This window comes from Triticum urartu, chromosome 5A (assembly GCF_056163025.1).
Source record: "Triticum urartu cultivar PI428250 chromosome 5A, HENAU_Tu73, whole genome shotgun sequence".
Taxonomy (NCBI): domain Eukaryota; kingdom Viridiplantae; phylum Streptophyta; class Magnoliopsida; order Poales; family Poaceae; genus Triticum; species Triticum urartu.
In genome coordinates, this window is record NC_141877.1 from 127,428,428 (window position 1) to 127,450,792 (window position 22,365).

The following is a 22,365-nucleotide window of genomic DNA, read 5'->3' on the forward strand; positions in this document are numbered from 1 at the left end:
AAGCGGAGACGTGCGACCGAGGGTCCCCTTCGGCCATACCGAAACCACCCCCTTCCACAGCAAGTACCTGAGCGGTTTGACGGATTGCACCTAACTTTTGCCAGCGCGTGTGGGGCCCCACCCGGACACCCCATGGCCAAAATGAACGAAATCCGACAACGAACGCACGTTGCGTCACGTCCGGGCAGTATTTTCTGGGTTTTCGGCCCAGAAAATCGTAGAAAATCCATACGGACTCGAAACGGGACAAATTTTTGCGTGTGTGCCCTGCTAGGGCACAGTAGCACGTGGAAAAAAATTGGACCCGTTTGGCTAAGTTAAAAAAAGAGCCTATTTGATTAAGTTAATAAAATTGGGCACGTTTGGCTAAGTTAAAAAAATTGGTTAAGGTAAAAAAATTTGATACAGTTAAAAAAAATGTGCCTATTTTATTTAGTTAAAAAAATGAGGCCCTGCACAAAAAAAAACGCCGTCCATCTCGCTAACCGACGCGCATGCGTGCATGGGGCCGTCCCACTAACAACGACGCCGCAATCAGCGCTCGAGCGACGTCGTTAGCCGATGTGCATGCAAATTTTCCTTCTACGTCAGCCCGTCTTGCCCCCGCCGCGATCTGCACGTGCTGCCAGCGTACGACGCCCATCGCCCCACACTCCAAAACGGCGCCGGTGCGGCCGCGCCGGCCTGCCCTGACCTGACCCGTCGCCCTCTATACGCTGCCGGTGCCTCTCCCACCGTCGCCCCACCGTACAAACGTCGTCGGTGCGCCCGCGCCGGCTTGCGTCCCCTGACCCGTCGCCCTCTATACGCCGCCGGTGCCTCTCCCACCGTCGCCGTCGTGTAAGTTTTTTTTCCAGTTTTTTATACGACAAGGCTCATAGCAGTATGATGGTATGTGACAGAAATCTATTTGATGCAGTATGAATATCGACGGTGTGATTCCATGTTCTGTTCAAAAGTGGGTTAGCCTAGTTGACAAACTGTCACCCAGTCAGAAATTCAGGTTTTATGAAACGGATATGCAGGGCATGTTTAGAATACCATCGATAAAGATGCGTGATTTTTTGCTTCACTTTTTATTCCAAGGTTACAATCCGAGTAGCAAAAAATTCATGGTTGAAGAGAGTTCTGGAAGTACTGCTGGATGTAAAGCTCTTATTTCACTAAGGCCTGATGATGTGTACTCCATATTTGGTTGGAAAAACAATGGAGTGGATGTTTTTGGGTTTCTTAGTACTGAAGGAGAAAAAGCAACCAAAAAAATACCTGTTAGTTTTGTTAGCAAGAAAAATGGTAAGATCATGATTGATGATCTCATAGAAAAGATTGTGAAGAATAAGAGCACTGATGATGACTTTATTCGGATGACATTTCTAGTTCTCTTAGGAACTATAATTGCTCCAGTGTCTCATGAATACGTTCCGAAAAAATACTATGCCTTAGTGCAAAATATTAAGTTGATAAGGAAGTTCAACTGGAATGCATTCACTTCACGATTCTGTTTATCGGAGATTGGTAAGCTTCTGCAGGACGGCCATGTTAGGCAGTGGCCCCAGGGGAACCTCGCCCTTTTGCAAGTACGTTGTATTTATTAATTTCAACACTTTTGTTATAAAATGTCACGGAAGAACATGTAATTTAATTAGTTTATGTGTTTTGCAGTACCTATACTGGGAGAAGGTGCAACCAATCACCGGTCCAAAATATGATCCGTTGGCATTGTTGAGCCCGCTGATGAGGAACTGGACGGAAGATATGGCTGTGAGAAGAGACAAATACGACTATGAATATGGTCGTGGTGTTGGGATGGTAATCCTAGTAATCATGTTTTTTTTACATTTATGAAATAAAGTAAAGTGTGCATATGGTTTGTATGTATAATTCTCTTGTTGCACTTGTAGATTGATGACAACATTACAGAGGAGTATAGGCTGAAAAAAATTGCGGAAGAAGAAGCTCAAAAAACCAAGAAAGCTAGTAGCAAAAAATCTAACGTTACTGGAACGAGGAAAGAGGGCAGTACCTCGGAGGCTTCGAGCCAGAAGCCTACTATGGATCGGATTTTGAGTGATATGAATGAGCTTCAGAAGGAAATGCTTCGTTTGCCAGAGTTATGCGCACAGGTAACACTTGAGCACGTCACTTTAATGTCCATCACTGAATTGAAGAACTAAGATGAAATGTTTTCTTGCAGAGGATGATTGAGAAACTGAACAAAACCGGCGTCTCCTACAAACCCAGTAACCTGGAAGAGGATGAAGAGAATCTGTACGGAGGCATTAATGAGTCTTCAAACGATGGTGGACGTCCGAAAAAAGAGTTTGTATATCAAAAAGATGATTCAGACCGGTTCCGCACACCTTCCAAAATGAATTTGCAAAAGGATGATGACGGTGTTGATGTAACTTCTAGTGGAAACACACCTTTTTACTGCACACCTGAGTACTGCGATAGTTTCAAGGGTGATATGGATGATCCTATCCAAGTACCAGAAGTATCAGATGAAAAAGCTGCCACATCTTTAGAGACGGACGAAATCGCATCGCATGCGTTGCTTGGTTCTCAAGGAGTACAAGAGGAAGTGGAGGAGGTTACTGGCAGGCGCAAGCGCAAAGGATCACAACATGTCAAGTCTCCTTATGTGGTCCCTAAACCGAACAAACGTGCAAAACGTTCTGCCAAAGGAAGTAAGTTTTTTGTGTTTCTAATTGTTATTGCGTAATAATTATTTATGTATTTGTGTTTATAATTATTTGAGTTGTGCGTTACAGAATTGTTCCAAAATGGTGATGTTAACAAATCTGGTGATGAGTATGATGTGGTGAAAGCGTCCATCAAGTACGTGCGCGCGCATGAGCATTCACAAAAACATGCCAAAACAGAAATTTTCAATGATGGCATGGAAGAAGGTCTCACTGTGCGGAGAGCTTGTCAGATTATTAACCATGAGTGGCTAAGTGGCGACGTAAGTTAATTTCATATATTGTTTTACAATTGATTCGAAAATACCATTGTTAAATCTAACACAATATTTATAGGTAATTAATGCATACTCATCATTTTTGGTCGACAAAGTTAATAATGATCGTTTCATGTTAACAACTTGGAGGATACATTGGTTGCTTCACATTAGATCCAGAAAGAAGACCGCCGGTAACGATTATGAAGCAGAGTCGCATAGTAATGGACCCGTGAACAGATGTGAGGACGAGTATTTCAAAAAATCAAAGGTAAGTTTGATTGTTAACACGGTACATACATACGATAGTATGTGATGATTGTGTTTTATGGTCCTTGTGATGCAGACTTACATCCTCTAAACAAGCAAAATAATCACTGGATTACTGTCGTCATGCATAGCGGGAAGAGAGAGTTTCAGGTTTTTGACTCGTTGATGACCGAAAAACTTGACAGTGTTACTAGAGAACTCGTTGAGGACTTGGTAGGTTTAACTTTCAAATGTGCATTTGGTAACATTCGTTTTCTTTAGTACACTGAATGACATTCTTTCCACCATGTTTATTATATCTTTAGAGAAAACAACTAGCAGAAGATATCCAAGAAGCAAATGCAACCGGAATTGTGAATTATCCGGATGTTTCCAATTGGCCTATTAAAACGTATGACATGCCAAAACAACATGATGGGTGAGTTCTTACTCTGACAGAATGTCGGTCTTGTATGTATAGTAGATATTTAATCTTCGTAAATTGTATGCACTAGGAATTCGTGTGGAATATTTCTCCTTCGATGCTTTCAATATTGGGATGGTGACAAATGGACAGGCTTATTTTCATAGGTACGCAAGTCATGTTTGGACTACGATGTACAATGAACGTTGTGCTAACACCATTTTTTTCAGAGCTCAATTGATGATTCGAGAGAGTTAATGATTGCGCAACTTATCTTTTCGGAAAGAAACAAGCTTGATGAAGTGAAAAACAAAGTTATTCGGATATCAAAGAAGAAGAAATAGATGCGACACGGAGGAGTTTTGCATGTGATTGGGTGGTACTGGAGGACTATATTTTCCAAACGCTTTGTGCACTTGCTTATAAATTTTATGTAATAGACTCTGCTTCCGAATAGTTATATGTAATAGACTCGGTACTTTTCCAAATGTTTTTTATGTCCACATGATATTTTGTTTCATAAATATTATATAATCAGTCTTTTTTTTGTTTACATGATTTTTTTGTTGCCGAATAGTTATATGTAATCATGTAATCGTGTCGTCGTTAAGTTTTTGTACACTAAACTATGGCAGCACACTGCGTGTTACTTTGTTAGCAAAAACTTGGTTTACAGCACACTGGGTGTTAGTCTAGTTTAGAAAAGCGTAAAAAATATTTTACATAAAAAAATATTTTATATAATCAGTCTTTTTTTGTTTACATGATTTTTTTGTTGCCGAATAGTTATATGTAATCATGTAATCGTGTCGTCGTTAAGTTTTTGTACACTAAACTATGGCAGCACACTGCGTGTTACTTTGTTAGCAAAAACTTGGTTTACAGCACACTGGGTGTTAGTCTAGTTTAGAAAAGCGTAAAAAATATTTTACATAAAAAAATTGCCTGCCCGTCCACAGCGTGTCTTAGTAAGCCCGTCGTTATCAAGCCCACCGGGCGATTACGACAGGCGTTTCGGAGCACGCCGTGGAAACCAGGCCCAACAGGGCAGCATCGACGGGTAGTAATCAGAGGAGTTCAATGTGCCGACGGGAGCTGAGTATATAAGCTGGTCGTCGTCCCCTTCGGCCGGCGAGGTGGGACTAAACTTGCGTCGGCCGCGGGGCGACGTGGACACAGCCACACGCGACGTGGGCCGGCCCAAAAAGGCAATGGACGGCACGATCTTCTCGACGGCTCGACGCGCCGTGGGCCGGCCCAATTACCCCCGCTGAGACGCCGCGCCAGGGAAACTAACTAGTTTAGTCCCACCTCGCCGGCCGAAGGTGACGACGACCAGTTTATATACTCAACTCCTGTCGGCACATTGAACTCCTCTGATTACTACCCCGTCGATGTGTCGCGTCGATGCTGCCCTGTTGGGCCTGGTTTCCACGACGTGCTCCGAAACGCCTGTTGTAGTCGCCCGTTGGGCTTGATAACGACGGGCTTACTAAGACACGCTGTGGAGACGGGCGGGCATTTTTTTCATTTTTTTTTCAACAACAGTTCGCAGAGTACTTCTCTTATTTTAATATATTTGACAGCCGACGGGACTGTAGTAAATACATGCAGAATTCATAATATAAACAATGAATAGTGAATATTTATATCAACAACAATGATGTCTCAACATAACAATTGTCACCACAGTAATTTTATTGTAGTGGACAGAAAATAACAAGTCTCAAATGACAACGGTCTTCTGTAGGCAATAATCTTGTTTCACACATATAAAATACTCAACACGAACATAAATTTAACAAATGTTTTTCATATAAATGGAAGAGGTAAAACACTTGCATCGTCTTCACTTGAGTCTTCAAGCCCAGCTACTGCATAGAATAAAAAAAAATTATGAGAATCAATGTATGGTAGATGAATCAACGGAACTAACATAAACAAAGCAAAAAGACGTACAGTTACGTACAAATGGAAGTAGTAAAACAGATGCACCGTCCTCACCTTCTGTGTTCAAGCCCAGTTGCTGCATACAAAAAAATATGAGAATCAATGCACCGTTAATGAAACAACAAGACTGGCATAAGCAAATAATAGACATACTCTTCATTTTTGCTGCATGTGCTCCTGTTATGACCTGAGCTGCTGCATATGCTACATTTTCGTCCAGATTTCTCGTCAAATGCTTTAGGCCTCTCATTTTTTGTCACATCTGGGCCACCTTTACCGTGACCTCTACTGTTCTGCTTAGGTGCGCCCTTGGTGGAAACCTTTACTGGATCACGAACCAGAATATGATCTCGGTTAGGCTCAAATGGATTATTGTTCACGAAGCTTCGCTGAATATCATCTTCATTTCCCTGAATGTCCTTATTCACTATAATATCATCCAGAGCTGCCATCAACTTGTCGAATAAGAAAGGATTACTGCATGCGACATGACATGCTTCTGAAGATTTGATGGTCAACTCACTATATCTAGCTCTGTCCTCACCACTCGACCAACCCCACGCAAACAAATCGCTGGTGCGCTTCACAGGCAGTCCAGCTCGTGTTTTTTTTGAGAATCTTCGCAGGACACAACACTTGGGTATCACAGGTAAGTTCAGTGCATTCAAAACATGAATAATATGCTTGCAAGGAAGCCCTTTGCGAGTCATACTTCGACAACTGCACTTTATAGTTTCTGCCGAGTTACCTGGCGTATAGTCCACATTAAATCTGTGATCCCTGTTATTCTTCCACGCAACCACAAATCTCTGACTATCGGTCCCTGTCAGTCTATCAATTACCTCAAGCTCCTGTACCTTCTTCATATCTTGTTGCAACATATAAAAGTTTGCCTGCGTGAATGCTTTCGCAGCATATGACTCAATGGCCTGACACTCAGTCACTGTTACTGGAAGAGTCTGTGAGGCCGTGTAGTCATCATAAGCTTCATTCTCACGGAGGCGAACAATACAATTCTCGTAGTGTACAATCATGTCAACGATCGTCATACCATAGTCAAGATGAAGGTGCAGGCTGGAGTTCAGACTCTCACTCCTCTGATTACTGCGCATACCAAGGAAAAACCCACCAGACAAATATGATGCAGCCCAAAGCGTCCTCTTCCTGTACATCCTATGGAGCCATGTTTTCGTTTTCTCCGTCTGCCATTTGCGCACAAACGCGGCCCATCTCTCCTCAAAAACCTTATGTGTAGTGGAATAGTACAATAATGCCCTAAACTCCTTCAATGACTTGTGGTTGAGGTGTTTCTGCATATTCTTTTCAATATGCCATGAACATAGACGATGCCACACGTCAGAAAGCACCTTCCTAATAGCCCTTATCATCGCTGCATCTCCATCTGTAATTACAGATTTGGGCCTCTTCTGACAGTTAGCTTTCAAGAACGTGTTAAGCAACCAAACATATGTAGCCTTAGTCTCGTCTGAAACAATGGCGCAGGCGAATACTGTAGTGCAACGGTGGTTGTTCAGACCCACAAAAGGGATGAACGGCATTCCATACCTGTTCATCTTGTATGTGCTATCGAACACAACAACATCACCATAGTCTAGATAATCCCGGCGTGACTGCGAATCACACCAGAAGAGGTTTTGGAGCCTGCCTTCAGCGTCAACCGTGTGCTCAAAGAAGAAGTCTGGATCTCTGTCCTTTCTGGTCAACATGATTCCTACGGCAGTATCAGCATCACCTTGTGCAAGCAATTTCATCTTCTCCCTATAGCACATGTTATACAGCTTTGTCCTCTGAAATTGTGACTTTGCATACGACCCATACCTGCTAACGATGTTGTCAAAAATGATATGTTTTCTTATCCCAGCTCCAGCCATAGCTAAGATCTCAGCTCTCTCAAATGCTTTGATCTGATTATGAGATCGGAGGAAAGGGACTTCGTCCGGTCGTGCAAGAGTGTGGCTGTGATCATCGGAGAAACTGCTGACATACCAAAGATTGAGCTTTTTATCAAGCTTAACTGTCAAATGGGCTTCGCATAAGAATCGACTCTCCGGTCTAAGCCTGCGGGTCTGACCTTCCATGGTACAGAACTTGGCCTGTCGTTTTCCTGCAGCGGAACAGAGATACCTCCTCAAGCGCGGAGTCCGAAAATTTTAGCGAGTCCTTCCTGATGCTGAACCCACGTTCTCTTGCGTGCTTGTTGTAGAACGTGTACACCTCGTCTAATGACCTGAATGTCTTTACCATCACTTCCCAATGCCTATCAAGTGACTCTTGCTGATATTCATCATAGCACATGTCAAGGTCAAACTGATCATCATCGCTGTGCTCATCATTCCCGCTAGGACCATCAACACCTCCCTGCAAAATATGACATATAACCTTGCATGTCAATCTGTTCTTGTATTGTTACTAACCATAAATAATGTAAAGAACTTACTTGGCTACCGCTCACACTACGAGATGAATCGACCTCGCTCTCGGCATTGTCATCATCTATATTATTACGCTCATTGTCACCATTAGCATTTATCTGTGCACATGTAAAGTAACATAAGTGGTCATACAATTTTAATGTCAATCATTTCTCTACAATTTTTTCAACATACCTGGCTCACACTATCTGCATAAAATTGTTCATCTATATCATATTCCTCATCGTCAGCATTGCCATGTAGCTGTACAAATTTAAAAGGACATGTTAGTGTCAAATAACTAGTTTGTATTCAATATGTTTTGGTCAACATTGAAGGCACTTACATTACCACTGTACGATTCATCCTGACTCATATAGTTGTCTCTGAGAGGTTGGTTCGCATTCAATGACGAGGATCCATTATCGCTACCGGAATCATCACTGGCGTATCCGGTTACTTACTCCATCTATGCACATACAAATAAGGTGTGAGATCAATGCCAACATTCCACAAAACATCATCGTGAATACAGTAAATTCGTCAGCAGTGACATGACTATGTGGCATGCATACAAATTTGAACATACAAAATCATTATGAGGTCATTAAGAGGTCACTACTCTCCTCTCTTATTTACCTAAGTAGGGAATCATTTTGCATAAAAAAATGCACAAAAATGCAATGGACAAATAAAAAAAAGAACAAAAAGAGCCATCCTAACCTACCGTGCGCCGTCGAGGGGTCCTCGCCTGGGGTCGACGCCGATGCGTTGCTGCCACCCACGTCGTGGAGGGCGCGTACCAGGACAGAACGTTCACGGGAGCGCTGGGCGTTTCACCGGCGACACGGCGTGTGGGTGACTACGGACGCCGTCGGTGCTCGCGACTAGACGGGCACGTCGGGGTCGACGTCGTGACGGCGGTGGACCACGGCGGCGTTGATGCCGCTAGGGTTTCCTAGGCGGGGATGGGGTGTCGGTTTCACGGCGCGTGGGTGACTACGGACGCCGCCCGACGTCGTGACGGCGGTGGACCACGGCGGCGTTGATGCCGCTAGGGTTTCGTACGCGGAGATGGGGTGTCGGGGTGGGGCGTACTTTTTTTTTCCTTTCCCGATCGCACTACCGAACCGCACGCGTACGACGCGGGAGTACGGGGCGTGACGTACACGGGCGGCCGGCCCTACGACGGACGGCGGGTGCACTAATACATAATTTAGTATGGACAATACTTACGTTTATTGGGGGGGGGGGTTGTACCGAAGTCCTTCTCATTCAAGAACTTGCACACGAACAGCTCTGCTCCATCCAAACAACAAGAGCATTCAACGGTGCCACCAATGGCAGGATAGCACGATCACCCAAAGAAGTTCAGACGCGCACCATCTCTGGAACACCCGAATCAAAACAGGAAGAGAGGGTGAAAAACAAAAGAAACGGAGGAAGAACACCAGAGCCTTGGTGTTCGTTGGTCTCTCTCCTCCTCCTTTTCTTTGGAAAAAACCAAGCACGCAGATCAACAGCAAAGGCAAAGGCAGAGCAGGACTGCAGGAGCAAGCACGCGCACAAGGCAAGAACACGAAATCGATCGATCAAAGTGCGGAAGAACCTCACCAAGAAAAAAGCTCTCCAAAATCAAGAAGGTGCGCACGGAGAGCCTCGCTCCATCCAGACAAGAAGAAAATACGCAGCGGAGCCACCCGAATCGTTGGTCGAGCACGGAGGAACAGATCAATCACCAAAAGAACTTCACATGCGCATCATCTCTGGAGCACCCGAATCAGAACGGAAAGAAAAGGTGAAGAACGAAATGTAGGGACCTTTCTTCCTCCTCCTCCCTCCCTCGCGGAGAAGCCCAAGCCGTTTCACTTTGCAGAGGCTTTGCAGGTTTTGCAGAGGCTTTGCAACAAACCCAGGTAGGCGACGCCAAGGGCCTCCTTTCCCTCTCCCGGTCCCGGGTTCGTTTTGCACCGTCTGATTTGCTTTGGTCGCCAGCTGTCCCGTATCCAAAGGCCCAGGCGCCGTGGCTCGCACCCCCATGGTGGCCTGACAGGTAACCTCCAGTGGGGTCTCATTCCTCGAGCGGTGCCTTCCCCTTCCGAGTGTCCCCAGTTCGCCATTCCGCCGTAAGCCGCTCGCTGCAATGTGGTTGCTTCGCCGCAGCCGTCGCATACTTGCATTGGTCGGTGGCGGCTGCCGCCGTGATACCTGCCTCGGCCGCCGGAACCACGTCCATGAATAGCCATGCTGTGAGAAGACGACAAGACGCTCTCGAGTTTTTCTTCTTTTGATTTGAATTTTTTTCTCGAATATACACGAGTGTGCATATCATATATTAAAAAAGAAGGGCAAAAAAATGCCTTCATCATTAGTTACACGAGTTACATAGTACTTCACTCCTCATGCCTATCCCACCGCGCTGAGAGCATCTCCAGCCGCGTCTCCAACAAGGCCCCCCCAGGCGACTTTTCGGCCGCCGGCGCCGAAAAATCGGCCCAGTCGCGCGCTGCCGCGCCGGTCAGCCTCCTCCATTGATGCCTCACGGGCGGCGCAGTGACCGGACGACGCGCGTCCCCTCGCCCGCCACGCGTACGAGCGACGGCCATGCGTACGAGCGGCGCCTCCGCCTATATAAGCCGAACACCAGCGCGCCGGTGACACACACAGAATCTCCACCGCCGCAGCGCCATTTCTCCCCCTTTCCTCCCGCTCCTCTCACCGTCTCCAGTTCAAAGCATGGCCGAGCGCTTCCCAGGCGACGGTGCGGCGGCGAATGGCTTCGGCCGCCGCCACCTTCACGAGGACGAAGCTCGGCTCCTTTTCGAGGCCGAGTACCCGGTCCCGCTGGACATGCGGGTGCCGGGGGCGTGGAGGATCAGCGCCGGCGGGGTCCTGGTGCCACCACCGCCCACCGGGGCGGCGCGGCGTGCGGAGATCGCGCGTATCCGCGCCTCTCTATCGCGGGCGGCGAGGGAAGGTCCGCGGTATGTCCCCGACAGCCCGCTCTGGGAGCCCTACTTCCGCCGCCATCACGCCGAGCAACTAGAGGCCACTAACGGCGTCGTGCCCTCCGGAAGGCTCAACTCTGAAGGCCGGCGCCGATGGTGGGGCGTGCCCGGCCGCACGCTGGAGGCCGTCCTCGAGTACATCGAGGGCGGCAACACGCCGAGGCTGGAGTACCCTGTTCCCACGTCCATCTCTCGCCGGCGTGGGAGCTCGTGGACGCCGAGGCGCATGGACCTGGGGGCGTCCTCCTCCTCGTCCGGCCGCTCGTCAGACTCTCCCTGCCTCCGCCATGTCAAGCCGGAGCCCCAGGACATGCCTGTCAGCGCGCGCACCCGCAGCTCCGGCGTCCGCATCGACGACTCCACCCCCGCCTCTGGCCGCCTCGTCCTCGTCAGGCTGAAGCCCGAGCCCGGCCTCCCCGCGGAGTATGAGGAGATAGCCCGGCGCGGCTTCTCCGACGAGGACACCGTACGGCGGGCGCGGGACGACTACCTCCGTGACGAGATGGTCCGGCAGCGCCGGGCCCTGGAGGAGATAGCCGCCCGCAAACGTGGGCGCGAGGACGAGCGCGACGTCGTGATCCTCGACAGCGACGACGAAGAGGACGCCCCCGGACCGTCCAACCCGCCGCGCCAACCGGGGGAGGGTTGCAGCAGGGACGGCGACCGCGGAGGAGGCGGCGACGACAACGACGGCGACTACACGCGGTTCTACCGCCTCCTCGGCATGTAGAACTGCAAGGGCGGCGGGTGGCGAGGAGCGGCGAGGGAGACGGCGGGGAGCAGCCTAGTAGCGTTTTTTTCTTTTTTGTAAAATATTTTAAATATGTACGAACTCGCCAAAGTTTGGTTGAATTTGCGCCGTGTTTGTGCCGAAATTAAAATTTTCAAAAAAACGTGGGCGCCGCGACTGGGGGGCATCACGCCCCCAGCACGCGGTTTGCGCCGGTGCGCCCCCAGGGGGCGATTTTTAGCGCCTCCGAGGGGGCCAACGGCTGGAGATGTTCTAACCGACTAAAGAAGGGTGCTACATCCCCTTTGAGTAGGCCGACTGACACCCAAATTTGATCCTCTAGTCTAATTCTACCAAGAAGCGCCTCACATGACGGCCACGCTCCGTCAAAGACAATTGCATTCTTGTGCTTCCATAGTTCCCACAAGGTAAGCCCAAGGATGGTTCGCAAATCCTTTGTACTGGCCTTGTTGGGCCCAAACTTACCACACAACCATGGCGTGAGAGTCATGTTGCGAAGGCATCCAATCCGGCTTCCCCAAGGCCTGACAGATCTCCGCCCATACCACCCTGGCAAACACACATGTAAGCAAGATGTGATTAATCGACTCCTCCACTTGGTCACAAAAGGGGCACGCATCTTGGTGTGGTAGCCCACGCCTTGCCAGGCGGTCGACGTCCAGCATCTATCCCGCAGGGCAAGCCATGTGAAGAACTTGCATTGTGAGGGCGCCCTCGATTTCCGAATGAGATCCGCTGTGGGTGCCACTTCTCTCGCCCAAAACTTTGCCGCATATGCCGATCGAACCGTGAACTGCCCAGAATCCTCCCAAGACCAAGATAGTTCGTCTTGCACGCCCTCAGTAGGCTCCCAAGCAACCACCTCATTCCACAGTGAAAGAAACTCATGCAAAGCCTCCAGTGCTAGGTTCCGACCCACATCTTGGACCCATGCTCCATCCACCATGGCCTCCCTAACCGTCCGCATAGAGCGAATCCGCGCCGGGATCATGTTGTATATCAAGGGAGCGACCTCCTGGACCTTTCGTCCATTCAACCAGCGGTCCTCCCAGAACAAGGTCGATTGACCATCCCATGCAGTGCTTCTTGTGGCTGCTTTGAAGAGTAGCAAGGATTCTTTGGGGACTTTGATGTTAAATTTCTTCCAAGGCCTGGTATTGTCCGTTCTCTTAAGCCATGACCACCTAGTTTGCATTGCCACATTCAACCAGCGCAAGTTGGGCAGGCCGAGGCCACCTGTCCACTTCGGAGTGCACACCGTCTCCCACGCAACTGCACAGTTACCACCATTCGCCTCCTTCCTTCTACACCACACGAAACCCCTACAAATCTTGTTCATTGCTGCGATTGTTTTCATGGGCAGGTCCAAGGCCATCATCGCATGTAATGGCATGTCGCAGAGCACGGACTGTACCAAGGTCAGCCTCCCACTCTTCGGCATTAAGCCCGCTTTCCACTTGGGTAGCTTGTTGGCCATCTGGTCCATGAGGTATTGCAATTGGGTCGGGGTTTGCTTCCGAAGTGACAAGGGTAGCCCAAGGTATTTGATAGGAAACGATCCCAAAGGGCACCCGAGCAGCGTGCATACCATGTTCATTTCCTCCTCAGTGCACCCAATCGGCAAAGCGGCTGATTTGTGCATGTTGATCCGTAAGCTTGACGCTTCTCCAAAGACCTCAAAGATGCACTGGCAAACTGCAAGATCCATCGGCAAGGGTTTCACAAAAAGTGCCACATTGTCCGCAAAAATGGACAACCCCTTCCTTATACCCACCTACGCCAAAGGCGCAAGGACTCGCCTGTCCACGACAAGCTCAAACAGTCTCTGCAGAGGCTCCATCGTTAGAATGAACAACATTGGCGAGATGGGATCACCTTGCCGCAAACCCTTGCAGTTGAAAATTGTATCGCCGGGCTCCCCATTGACCATGATCTTGGTAGATGAAGTAGCAAGGATGCCACAAATCCATGATCGCCACCGTTGATTTGAATTTTAGATTTCAAGCTTTTTCTTATACTCCATCCATTCCTAAATATAAGTCTTTTTGCAGACATTGAAATATGAAAAAGACTTATATTTAGAAACGAAGGAAGTAGAACACATAGGACTCATCTCAACCTGGCAATCCGACCCATGGATGGCCGCGCCCATGGGCATCCGACCCTAATGGGTAGGGTATGGGTCATCATATTAACCCATGGGTAAGCCCGATGGGTAACCCGATTAGTCATGGGTAGGGTATGGGCACAAGGTTCTACCCATGGGTCGCCCGATGGGTCACCTGAGTAATACTATTGATTAGAATTTTTTAAATTTTATATGATCTGTGTAGAGGTTTTGCTGAAGATATGCTAATTAATTCAGTTAAAACAACCCAACGCTGGCAATAGCATCTTTTTTAGGAAACGCTGCCAGTAGCGATGGAGTATGCATGCATGTTTGCTCTGCCATTTTTTTTTTGATCGATCCAGAATGATAAGGCCCATCGCGAGTTAAGAATACTACTCATGCATGCGTGGCAACCTAAAAAAAGCGAGCACTAGTTCGGCCTATTGGGCCTCCAGTGGCTGAAGGCCATGCCTCATGCAGTGCAGGACTGATGTGCTGTGCGTGCATGGCAACAACTAAGCATAGGAGGAGCTCTTTTAGTACCACCTCGCTTGCTTGAGCGCAGGGTAGGCTGAGCTTTGCTATAAAGGAGGCGGAAGGGCATCTGTGTAAAATACAAAATTCATATCACTAATAAAACACAAGATATACTTTCATACTATATTTATTTTGTATTAATGTTGTTGATATTTTTCTCACCAAACTTGGTCAAACTTTGTGATGTTTGACTTTAAGAAAAAACTATGCACATTACATTGTGGAATGGAGGGAGTATAATACATTGCCTTATATATATTGAACAACTAAACCAGACATTAATTGCATACTATTAATATAGCAGCCAAATTGAACACATATTGTGCATGATTGAACAAAAGAGACCAAATAGTTAAACATCAAATTACACAATGAGCAAAAGAGTGCATAGAATGAGAGCTTAATTAGCTAAAAGTACGACTTGATTGTCTAGAATACTAGGATTTGATTTGCTAAAAGCTACTAGTAGTCGTTGGAGATGATGATGAGCTCCTTCCCTAAGAAGAGCCCCTGCTCTCCTCATAACCAACGGACAAGACGATAGGCTCTGACTCGATGAGCGAGGATTCAGAGGCGCTGGCGACAAATGTGGCCTTCAACTTAGCCAAAATGGGCTTGACAGCGTAGTCGACCCAGCCGGTGGCCATGATGGTGGAGTAGCTCGAGCCACTGTGTCGGAGCTAAATTCAACAGATTCCTTCACAAGTAGAGAAATGGTTAGCCACAACTTCAATTGGTAATGCGCCAGTTCTAATCAACGCAACCACTATTTTTTCTAAATAGTGGTGGCATTGGCATATTTGAACACCACCATTATAGTGTTAGTGGTGACATTTTTTTTGTAACACGCCACAAGTTTGTGGGACCAATAGTACTGATTAGGCATAAGTTAGTGGTGGCGTGTGACTTATATGCACACCTTATGTAATTAGACTAGTGGTGGTGCGTGAATTATATACATGTCATAAATAAAAATTAACATAAATAAAATATAAAATAAATTTAGAAAAAACCTAAATTTAGAATGAACATAAATAAAATATAAAATAAAAAGAAACATAAACAAACCTGAATTTAAAATAAAACATAAGTAAAACCTAAAATAAATAAAAAATAAACATAAATGAAATATAAAAATAAAATAAACATAAATTAACCTAAATTTAAAATAAACATTATATATATAAAACTATTCTGATCACGGGATCAGAATAATATTCTGCTCACAACATGAACTTCTCAAGTAACGCGCCTGACCTTCCCCGAGTATTAGGTTGAACTTCAGCTAAAAAGTGTCCAAATGAGGCTTGTGATATACCGTTGGAAAGCTATGGACATCAGTATCATGACCCAAGTTAAATTTTTGGCAAAATGTAAGCTTGAACTTCACTCTGTTTTTCACGTGTTTTTTTCAAGCTTTCAAACGTGTGTGCTTGAACTTCACTCTGTTTTTCACGTGTTTTTTTTTGCCCTTAGATCTCCATCCACTGCTCATAGCTCTTCATCCATTCACCGGAATTGAGCAAGTGATATACCGGTGGAAAGCTGTCGCAAACAAGCAACTTTCCCGTGTTGATCGTTTTTTCATACTCGCGACGATTTTGTAAGTTTTTCATTTGAAATTCATCCACTATAGTAGTTGAACTTCCTGCTGTTTTCAGTTGAACTTCTGTGACGTATTTTCGTTTGTAATTTTCTCATCCATTCATCAGCGTTACACAAATGATATTCCTTTTGTATAAAAAAATCTCTCTCACAATAATTTTTTTAACTTTCTCCGACGAAGGACTTGAACTTATAACAGCAAAACTTTTAGCCTTTGCTTTTTTATTTCTTTTTAACACACAAATGCACACCGTGTAGTACATTAACTTCTGACAGTTATCAACCTGAACGTCTCTCCGTTATGTGAAAATATTTGATTTTTTATGAACTTTTAATCTGTTTTTAATTATTTTTTATGAATTTTGAAGTGCTCTATCTTTAATAGTTGAACTTCTTGTTATTTTATTTTTGAACTTCTTGGTTCCATTCTTTAATAACGAGGAAAATCTGAGTTTTCTATAATCATTGAACTTCTCCATCTTTTTAATATAGACCTCCTGGTTTATTTTTTAATTTTTTTTAGGAATTTTTGAAGTGCTCTATTATTAAAAGTTGAACTTCTTGTTATTTTATTTTTGAACTTCTTGTTTCCATTCTTTAATAACGAGGAAAATCTGAGTTTTCTATAATCATCGAACTTCTCCATCTTTTTAATATGGACTTCCTGGTTTTATTTTTTTTATCTTTTTTAATGAAATTTTGAAGCGTTATATTTTTAAAAGTTGAACTTCTTGTTATTTAATTTTTGAACTTCTTGTTTGCATTCTTTAATAACGAGGAAAATATGAGTTTTCTTTAATAACAAGAATTTTTGAACTTTCAGGAGAAGAGCACTTGAATATCTAGCAACAAATTTTAAACTTTGCCCATTTTCTTTTTTTTCTCATACGAAATGCACATCATGCAATACGTGAACTTCCGACAGATATAAATTTGGACTTCTCTGTGTTTTGGTTTAAAAAAAATAAGAAAATTCTTTTAAAACTTTCTTTGGCTTCGTGGTTGTGCTACAAGAATAGAAAGGGGACAACATGCAAATTTCCACAACAAGAAATGGTTGCAGCGTCTCTCTCTCCACGGAATGCCTCCCAGAAAAAATTCCTCCATGGTCCAAACACTGATGCATCTGAAGTTCACGAGAGAGCAGAGGAGCGGTGTTCGCTGCACCTTGTTGCAGCGAACTGAACTTCTTGGTTAATTTATTCATTAGTAACTAGAAAAATTCGAGTTTTTGTAATAAATATTGAACTACTCCATTTTTTAAAATTGAACTTCTTAGTTTATTATTTAGTAACAAGGAAAATCAAAGTTTTTGAACTTCATTTTCTTTAAAAAAAAACAAGGAGTATATGGGAACAAAATGCTCATCATCCAGAAACAAGGTACACCATGTAGGAATAAACAACTTATTCACTACAGAAATCCTCTTTGAAACCTTGTCCCAACTTCTCAGGACTTTCTATATTTTTTGCCATGATTTTCTTCGGGCCTTTTGGATCTGTTGTATGCTGAAAAGACACTTTTTGAGAGAGAGAAAAATAGGTCTACATCTTGTGAAGACAAGAACCTACGAGGCAATAATATTTTAACTTGACCCTCAAACTTGACCTTCTCGAACACAACTTCTTGACCTTCAGAAAAAATACACAATTGTACAATAGATCAATTTCTTTCTATTTTTATATGAAATCTCATTCGCATATGAGAAAGTAGTGCCTCGGCTTAGATTCATTTTTTAACAAATGATAAATTATGTCCAGTTTCTCCTGTGGAATTTCAATAAACAAATGGTAGACGTCAAAGTATTCACACACACGCGTAGTTTGAACTCTCTCAGAATCAATATATGGACTTCCATAATTTCTTTTCTCTAAAAAAGCATCACGCATAGTTGAATCACAACACAATTTTTTTGTGTACATTTGTAGTTTGCAGAAAAATACCATTTGTTTACCATATAGAAAAAGGACACCTTTGAAAAAACTAGTGGTCAATTCTTAATTGAAAACGTGGTGCTTTCTCCCCCCCACACGTTCCAATCTTTTCCTCTCATCACTACTGTTGTGCGCTCTCATTCTCTGTCTCCGTGACTTTGCTTTCCTCTTCACTGTACTATGAAATCAATAGCAGCAAACAACAGCAGTTTGATCCGAATAAAAAGGTTCCAACGAGATTTTCTTGCTGCTGCTCGATCCTCTGTAGATGAAGCATAAGGAGCAGCGTGCTAGTGGGGGAGGCCATTCGCTGGCCTCAAGCAGTAGCCCAAACTGACAACAACAAAGCCAGCAGCAGCTGGGTGCCATATATAGCCTCACGCACGGGGAAGGTGGCAAGGAAACACCACACACAGCAGCAGGGATAGCTGTCAGAAAACCGCGTAGCGCCGTGTGCGACAGCAACGAGAGACGTCGGGGAAGGTCGACGCCATTGCATCGTGGAAGGTCGGCCAGAGATGCCAAAGCAGGTCACACGTGAGGGATGCGAACATGTGTTAGAGGGAATGTCAGAGGAGCTACACAGCATCCTGGTCATCAACCACTCATCAGTCTAGATCAAATTTTCCACGCAATTCAAATAAACGATGTTACTGCTTCTGAAGATGAACAAGAATAGGGGTCGACTACTGCTGCTTGAAGCACAAGAACAGAGGCTGCGAGGGCTATCGGGAGAGGCCGAGATGGTCGGGAAGCAGTCAAGCGGCCCTGCCGTGGGGAGGTGCCGGCGGCGACCTTCTCTACCCTCCAGCGCGACCTGCCCTCCCTTCCTACATGCCCCGCCGTGTGTCCTGCGCTGTGCTCTGGCGCGCTCAAGTCCAGCGCCCCTTCTTTGCATCGGTCTGCGTGTAAGCTCTCCTCCAAGAACCGCAGCCAGGGCCTCAAACCACCGGACCCCGCTGCCATATCGCGCCTACGGCGCCGCCGCACCGGGCCTCCACCGTTGATTCACCATTCATCCTCCTCCATGCTTCCTACCCCGCCACCGCAGCGGCCATGAGTTCCCTGGCCACGACGGGCAGAGGGCGGCGGTGGAGATGGTCGGGTCAGAGGGAAGTGACGGAGGTGGTCAGGGCGGAGGGCGGAGGGCGGCGAGGGACGGTGGCAGCGGCGCTATCCGCGACGACGGATGGTGGCGGTCGTGCGATCCGCTGCGAGGGCGGTGGCGGCGGCGCGATCCGCGACAGGGATGGTGGCGGTGGCGGTTGGGAGCGGTGGCGCATTCCGGGCGTTGAGCCGGTGACGGCGGCGGCAGTTGGGGATAGGGACGATGGGTGGTCGTGGGGATCGGGTAGGTTAGGGAAGTTCGATAGGTGGGTCGTGGCGATGGTACAGGTGGTTTGCTTTTTTCGGTCCGGTAACAGTTCGGGAGGACCGCCTCGCCTTATATAAGGCCATCCGTGATCCAAATAATTATTCTAATCACAAGATTAGAATAAGCTATCCGTGATCCAAATATATATAGGTAAAACTGTGAGTAACACTATTTTGATTCTGGGATTAGAATAGTTATTCTGATCATAACGTCACTATATAGGGTGTGACAGGTGTTCCTGAGATCTCGAACGGAGGAAAACAAAGCTACATGCTGACCTGTTGTGCACAACCCGAACGACCCACTACCACACCCATAACCTTCTCATCTCCCTCGACGACGCCTCACCATCCCCCGATCCCTACCAACCAAACCACCACGCTGCCCCTCCCCTACCTGCCGCGCCGCGCCGCCCCTGCTTGCCGGACCGCGCGACCCCTCCCCGCCGGCATCTCCTAGCCACTCCTCGCCGGCCTTGCGCCACCGTCCACCGGCTAACCCCCGCTGCCGCCCATCGTCCTTGCGCGCCGCCCCGCCGCCCCAAACCTCCACCGCCCAAAGGCCTCGCGCGCCGCCGCCGGCCGTGGATCCGGGGCGCCGACGCCTGGATTTGGATCGCGCCCACCGCCGCCATGGTCCCCGACTGAAGACGAGCAAGCCTGTGGCCCCCTCACTCACGTAGCCTCCTCCCGATGGGGATCCACCATCACGGCGCTCATGCCGTTCGGCACCACTTCCAGGCGTTCAACGACGGAGCTCCTGGATGTTCACCACTTCAGCGCCCAAAACCCAACCATCCAGGGATCTCTGACACAATTACTCCACCCCTCCCCGCCCCTGCATCACCTCCTCCGCCAGCGTTGAAGCCGTTGTCGGCCCTGTGGAACAAACGGCAGCGCCGCCCCCCAAGAACCCGAGCCGCCGCCCGCCACCAAGGTCCTGCGCCGCCGCTAGTGGCTCCTCCCGAACCCAACGCCCTGCACCCCCATCTCCTCCACGTCATGGTCGTCGCGCGCACGTGAGGATGGTGCTGGCCTCCATGCTTCAGACCTGGAGAGGAGGTGGCTGGCTGTAATGCCCCGGACACACCCCCCGGTGGTCGTTACTCCTGGCGGGATCTAGACTGGCCCCATAGATCAATACTAGTCTTTTCTGCGCACTTTGTCCTCACTCGTGCGCACCCGGTAGCAACTTCCCGGTCGGTCACCCATCCTGACACTACTCCAAGCTGAGCACGCTTAACTTTGGAGTTCTGTCCGAATGGGCTCCCGGAAAAGAAGGAAATTCCTTATTAATATGAGTAGTCTATCATCCCAACTTAGCCCATGACAAGCTCTCACGGTCAACGAAGGAATAGACCTCCACCCGAGACGTTCCGATCAGACTCGGTATCCCGGTACAACAAGACACTTCGACAGGTTAAAACAAGACCAGCAACACCGCCCGAATGTGCCGACAAATCCCGATAGGAGCTGCACATATCTCTTTCTCAGGGCACACTCAGATTGTCTAAACTTCCGGTAGGCCAGCCCAGAGTTGCCCCTGGTAGCCACCGGCGGCTGACGGTTTGGACCAACACTCAAAGGAGCACTGGCCCGGGGGGGTAAAATAAGATGACCCTTGAGTCTGCAGAACCCAAGGGAAAGAAAAGGCTAGGTGGCAAATGGTAAAACCAAGGTTGGGCATTGCTGGAAAAGCTTTAATCAAGGCGAAATATCAAGGGGTTCCCATTATAACCCAACCGCGTAAGGAACACAAAATCCGGGAACATAACACCGATATGATGGAAACTAGGGCGGCGAGAGTGGAACAAAACACTAGGCGAGAGGCCGAGCCTTCCACCCTTTACCAAGTATATAGATGCATTAAGATAACATAGCAATATAATGATATCCCAACAATTAAGTAAAAGATGTTCCAACAAGGAACGGCCTCCAATCTTCACCTGCAACTAGCAACGCTATAAGAGAGGCTGAGCAAAGCGGTAACATAGCCAATCAACGGTTTGCTAGGACAATGGTGGGTTAGAGGTTTGACATGGCAATTTGGGAGGCTTGCAAGCAAGTGGTAGGCATCGTAGCAAATGGCATAGCAAAAGAGCGAGCGAACTAGTATAGCAAAGATAGTAGTGATTTCGAAGGTATGATCATCTTGCCTGCACAGTTGTCAGAGTTGACTGGATCCTCAAAAGCAAACTCAACGGGCTCCTCGTTAGCGAACTCATCTCCCGGCTCTACCCAAACAAGACAAACAAGCAACAAGGACACAATCAACCACGTGCAAGGATCAAGCGATATGATGCAATGATGATATGCTATGCGGGATGCGATGCGGGATGCAAAATGCAAGATATGACAGGAAATGCATGAACCTGGACTCAACTTGGAAATCCAAGGGTGCCACTGGAAAGATGAGATGAAATCGCTTGAAAACGATATAGAGAACGCCGGAATCGGAGTTACGGTTTGGAAATGGCAAGCGATTTAAGAATGACACCGGACTACGATTTACAGCAAGTAGGCCTCTAAATGCAACGAAATGAACATGTTACAACCACCAAACATGACAACAAAATACATGGCAGGGATGCACACAAGATGCTTAACAAAAGTGTAGCACTGAGCTACGGCCAATTCATCCATTAGGAGGTTCAAACAAGCATGGCAAAAACGCAAATGGAAAACAGATCTCAGACTTTGTGAAATTAACACTTGTCTGGAATTTCAGATCATATAGCCCACTTCAGAGCAACAAAACAACATGCTACAGGGTCTGAACATGACAAGGAAAGAAATGGCATGGAGCTACTCAACAAGCTTAACAAAAGTCCCTTAGTGACCTTGAGACAAAAGGGATCACAAAATATACTAACAAGCACACGAACATAGCAAAAACATAATCAGTTTCAGACTTAGTGAAAAACTGGTACATGCTGAAACATAACTCACGAAGGCATGTTTACGAGTTCGATGCACTCACTACGGTGCAAGTCATGGCAAGGCAAGCATACACCCATAAAGAAGGCACAAAA

The 22,365-nt window shown here is 46.8% G+C and overlaps 2 protein-coding genes across 2 annotated transcripts; one reads left to right on the forward strand and one right to left on the reverse strand.

The window, feature by feature from the left end:
* Positions 1 to 1,301: 1,301 nt before the first annotated feature.
* On the forward strand, positions 1,302 to 2,174 carry LOC147970550 (uncharacterized). Its single transcript, XM_087522667.1, has 3 exons — positions 1,302 to 1,577; positions 1,663 to 1,809; positions 1,902 to 2,174. Exons 1-3 carry the CDS (start codon positions 1,302 to 1,304, stop codon positions 2,172 to 2,174), a joined length of 696 nt encoding a protein of 231 aa, XP_087378793.1.
* Positions 2,175 to 5,645: 3,471 nt separating this feature from the next.
* On the reverse strand, positions 5,646 to 11,334 carry LOC147970551 (protein FAR1-RELATED SEQUENCE 5-like). Its single transcript, XM_087523484.1, has 7 exons — positions 11,162 to 11,334; positions 8,361 to 8,400; positions 8,210 to 8,278; positions 8,041 to 8,133; positions 7,675 to 7,961; positions 5,736 to 7,577; positions 5,646 to 5,658 (listed from the first exon to the last, which is right to left on the reverse strand). The coding sequence occupies exons 1-7, from the start codon at positions 11,332 to 11,334 to the stop codon at positions 5,646 to 5,648; spliced, it is 2,517 nt and encodes an 838-aa protein (XP_087379610.1).
* Positions 11,335 to 22,365: the final 11,031 nt, after the last annotated feature.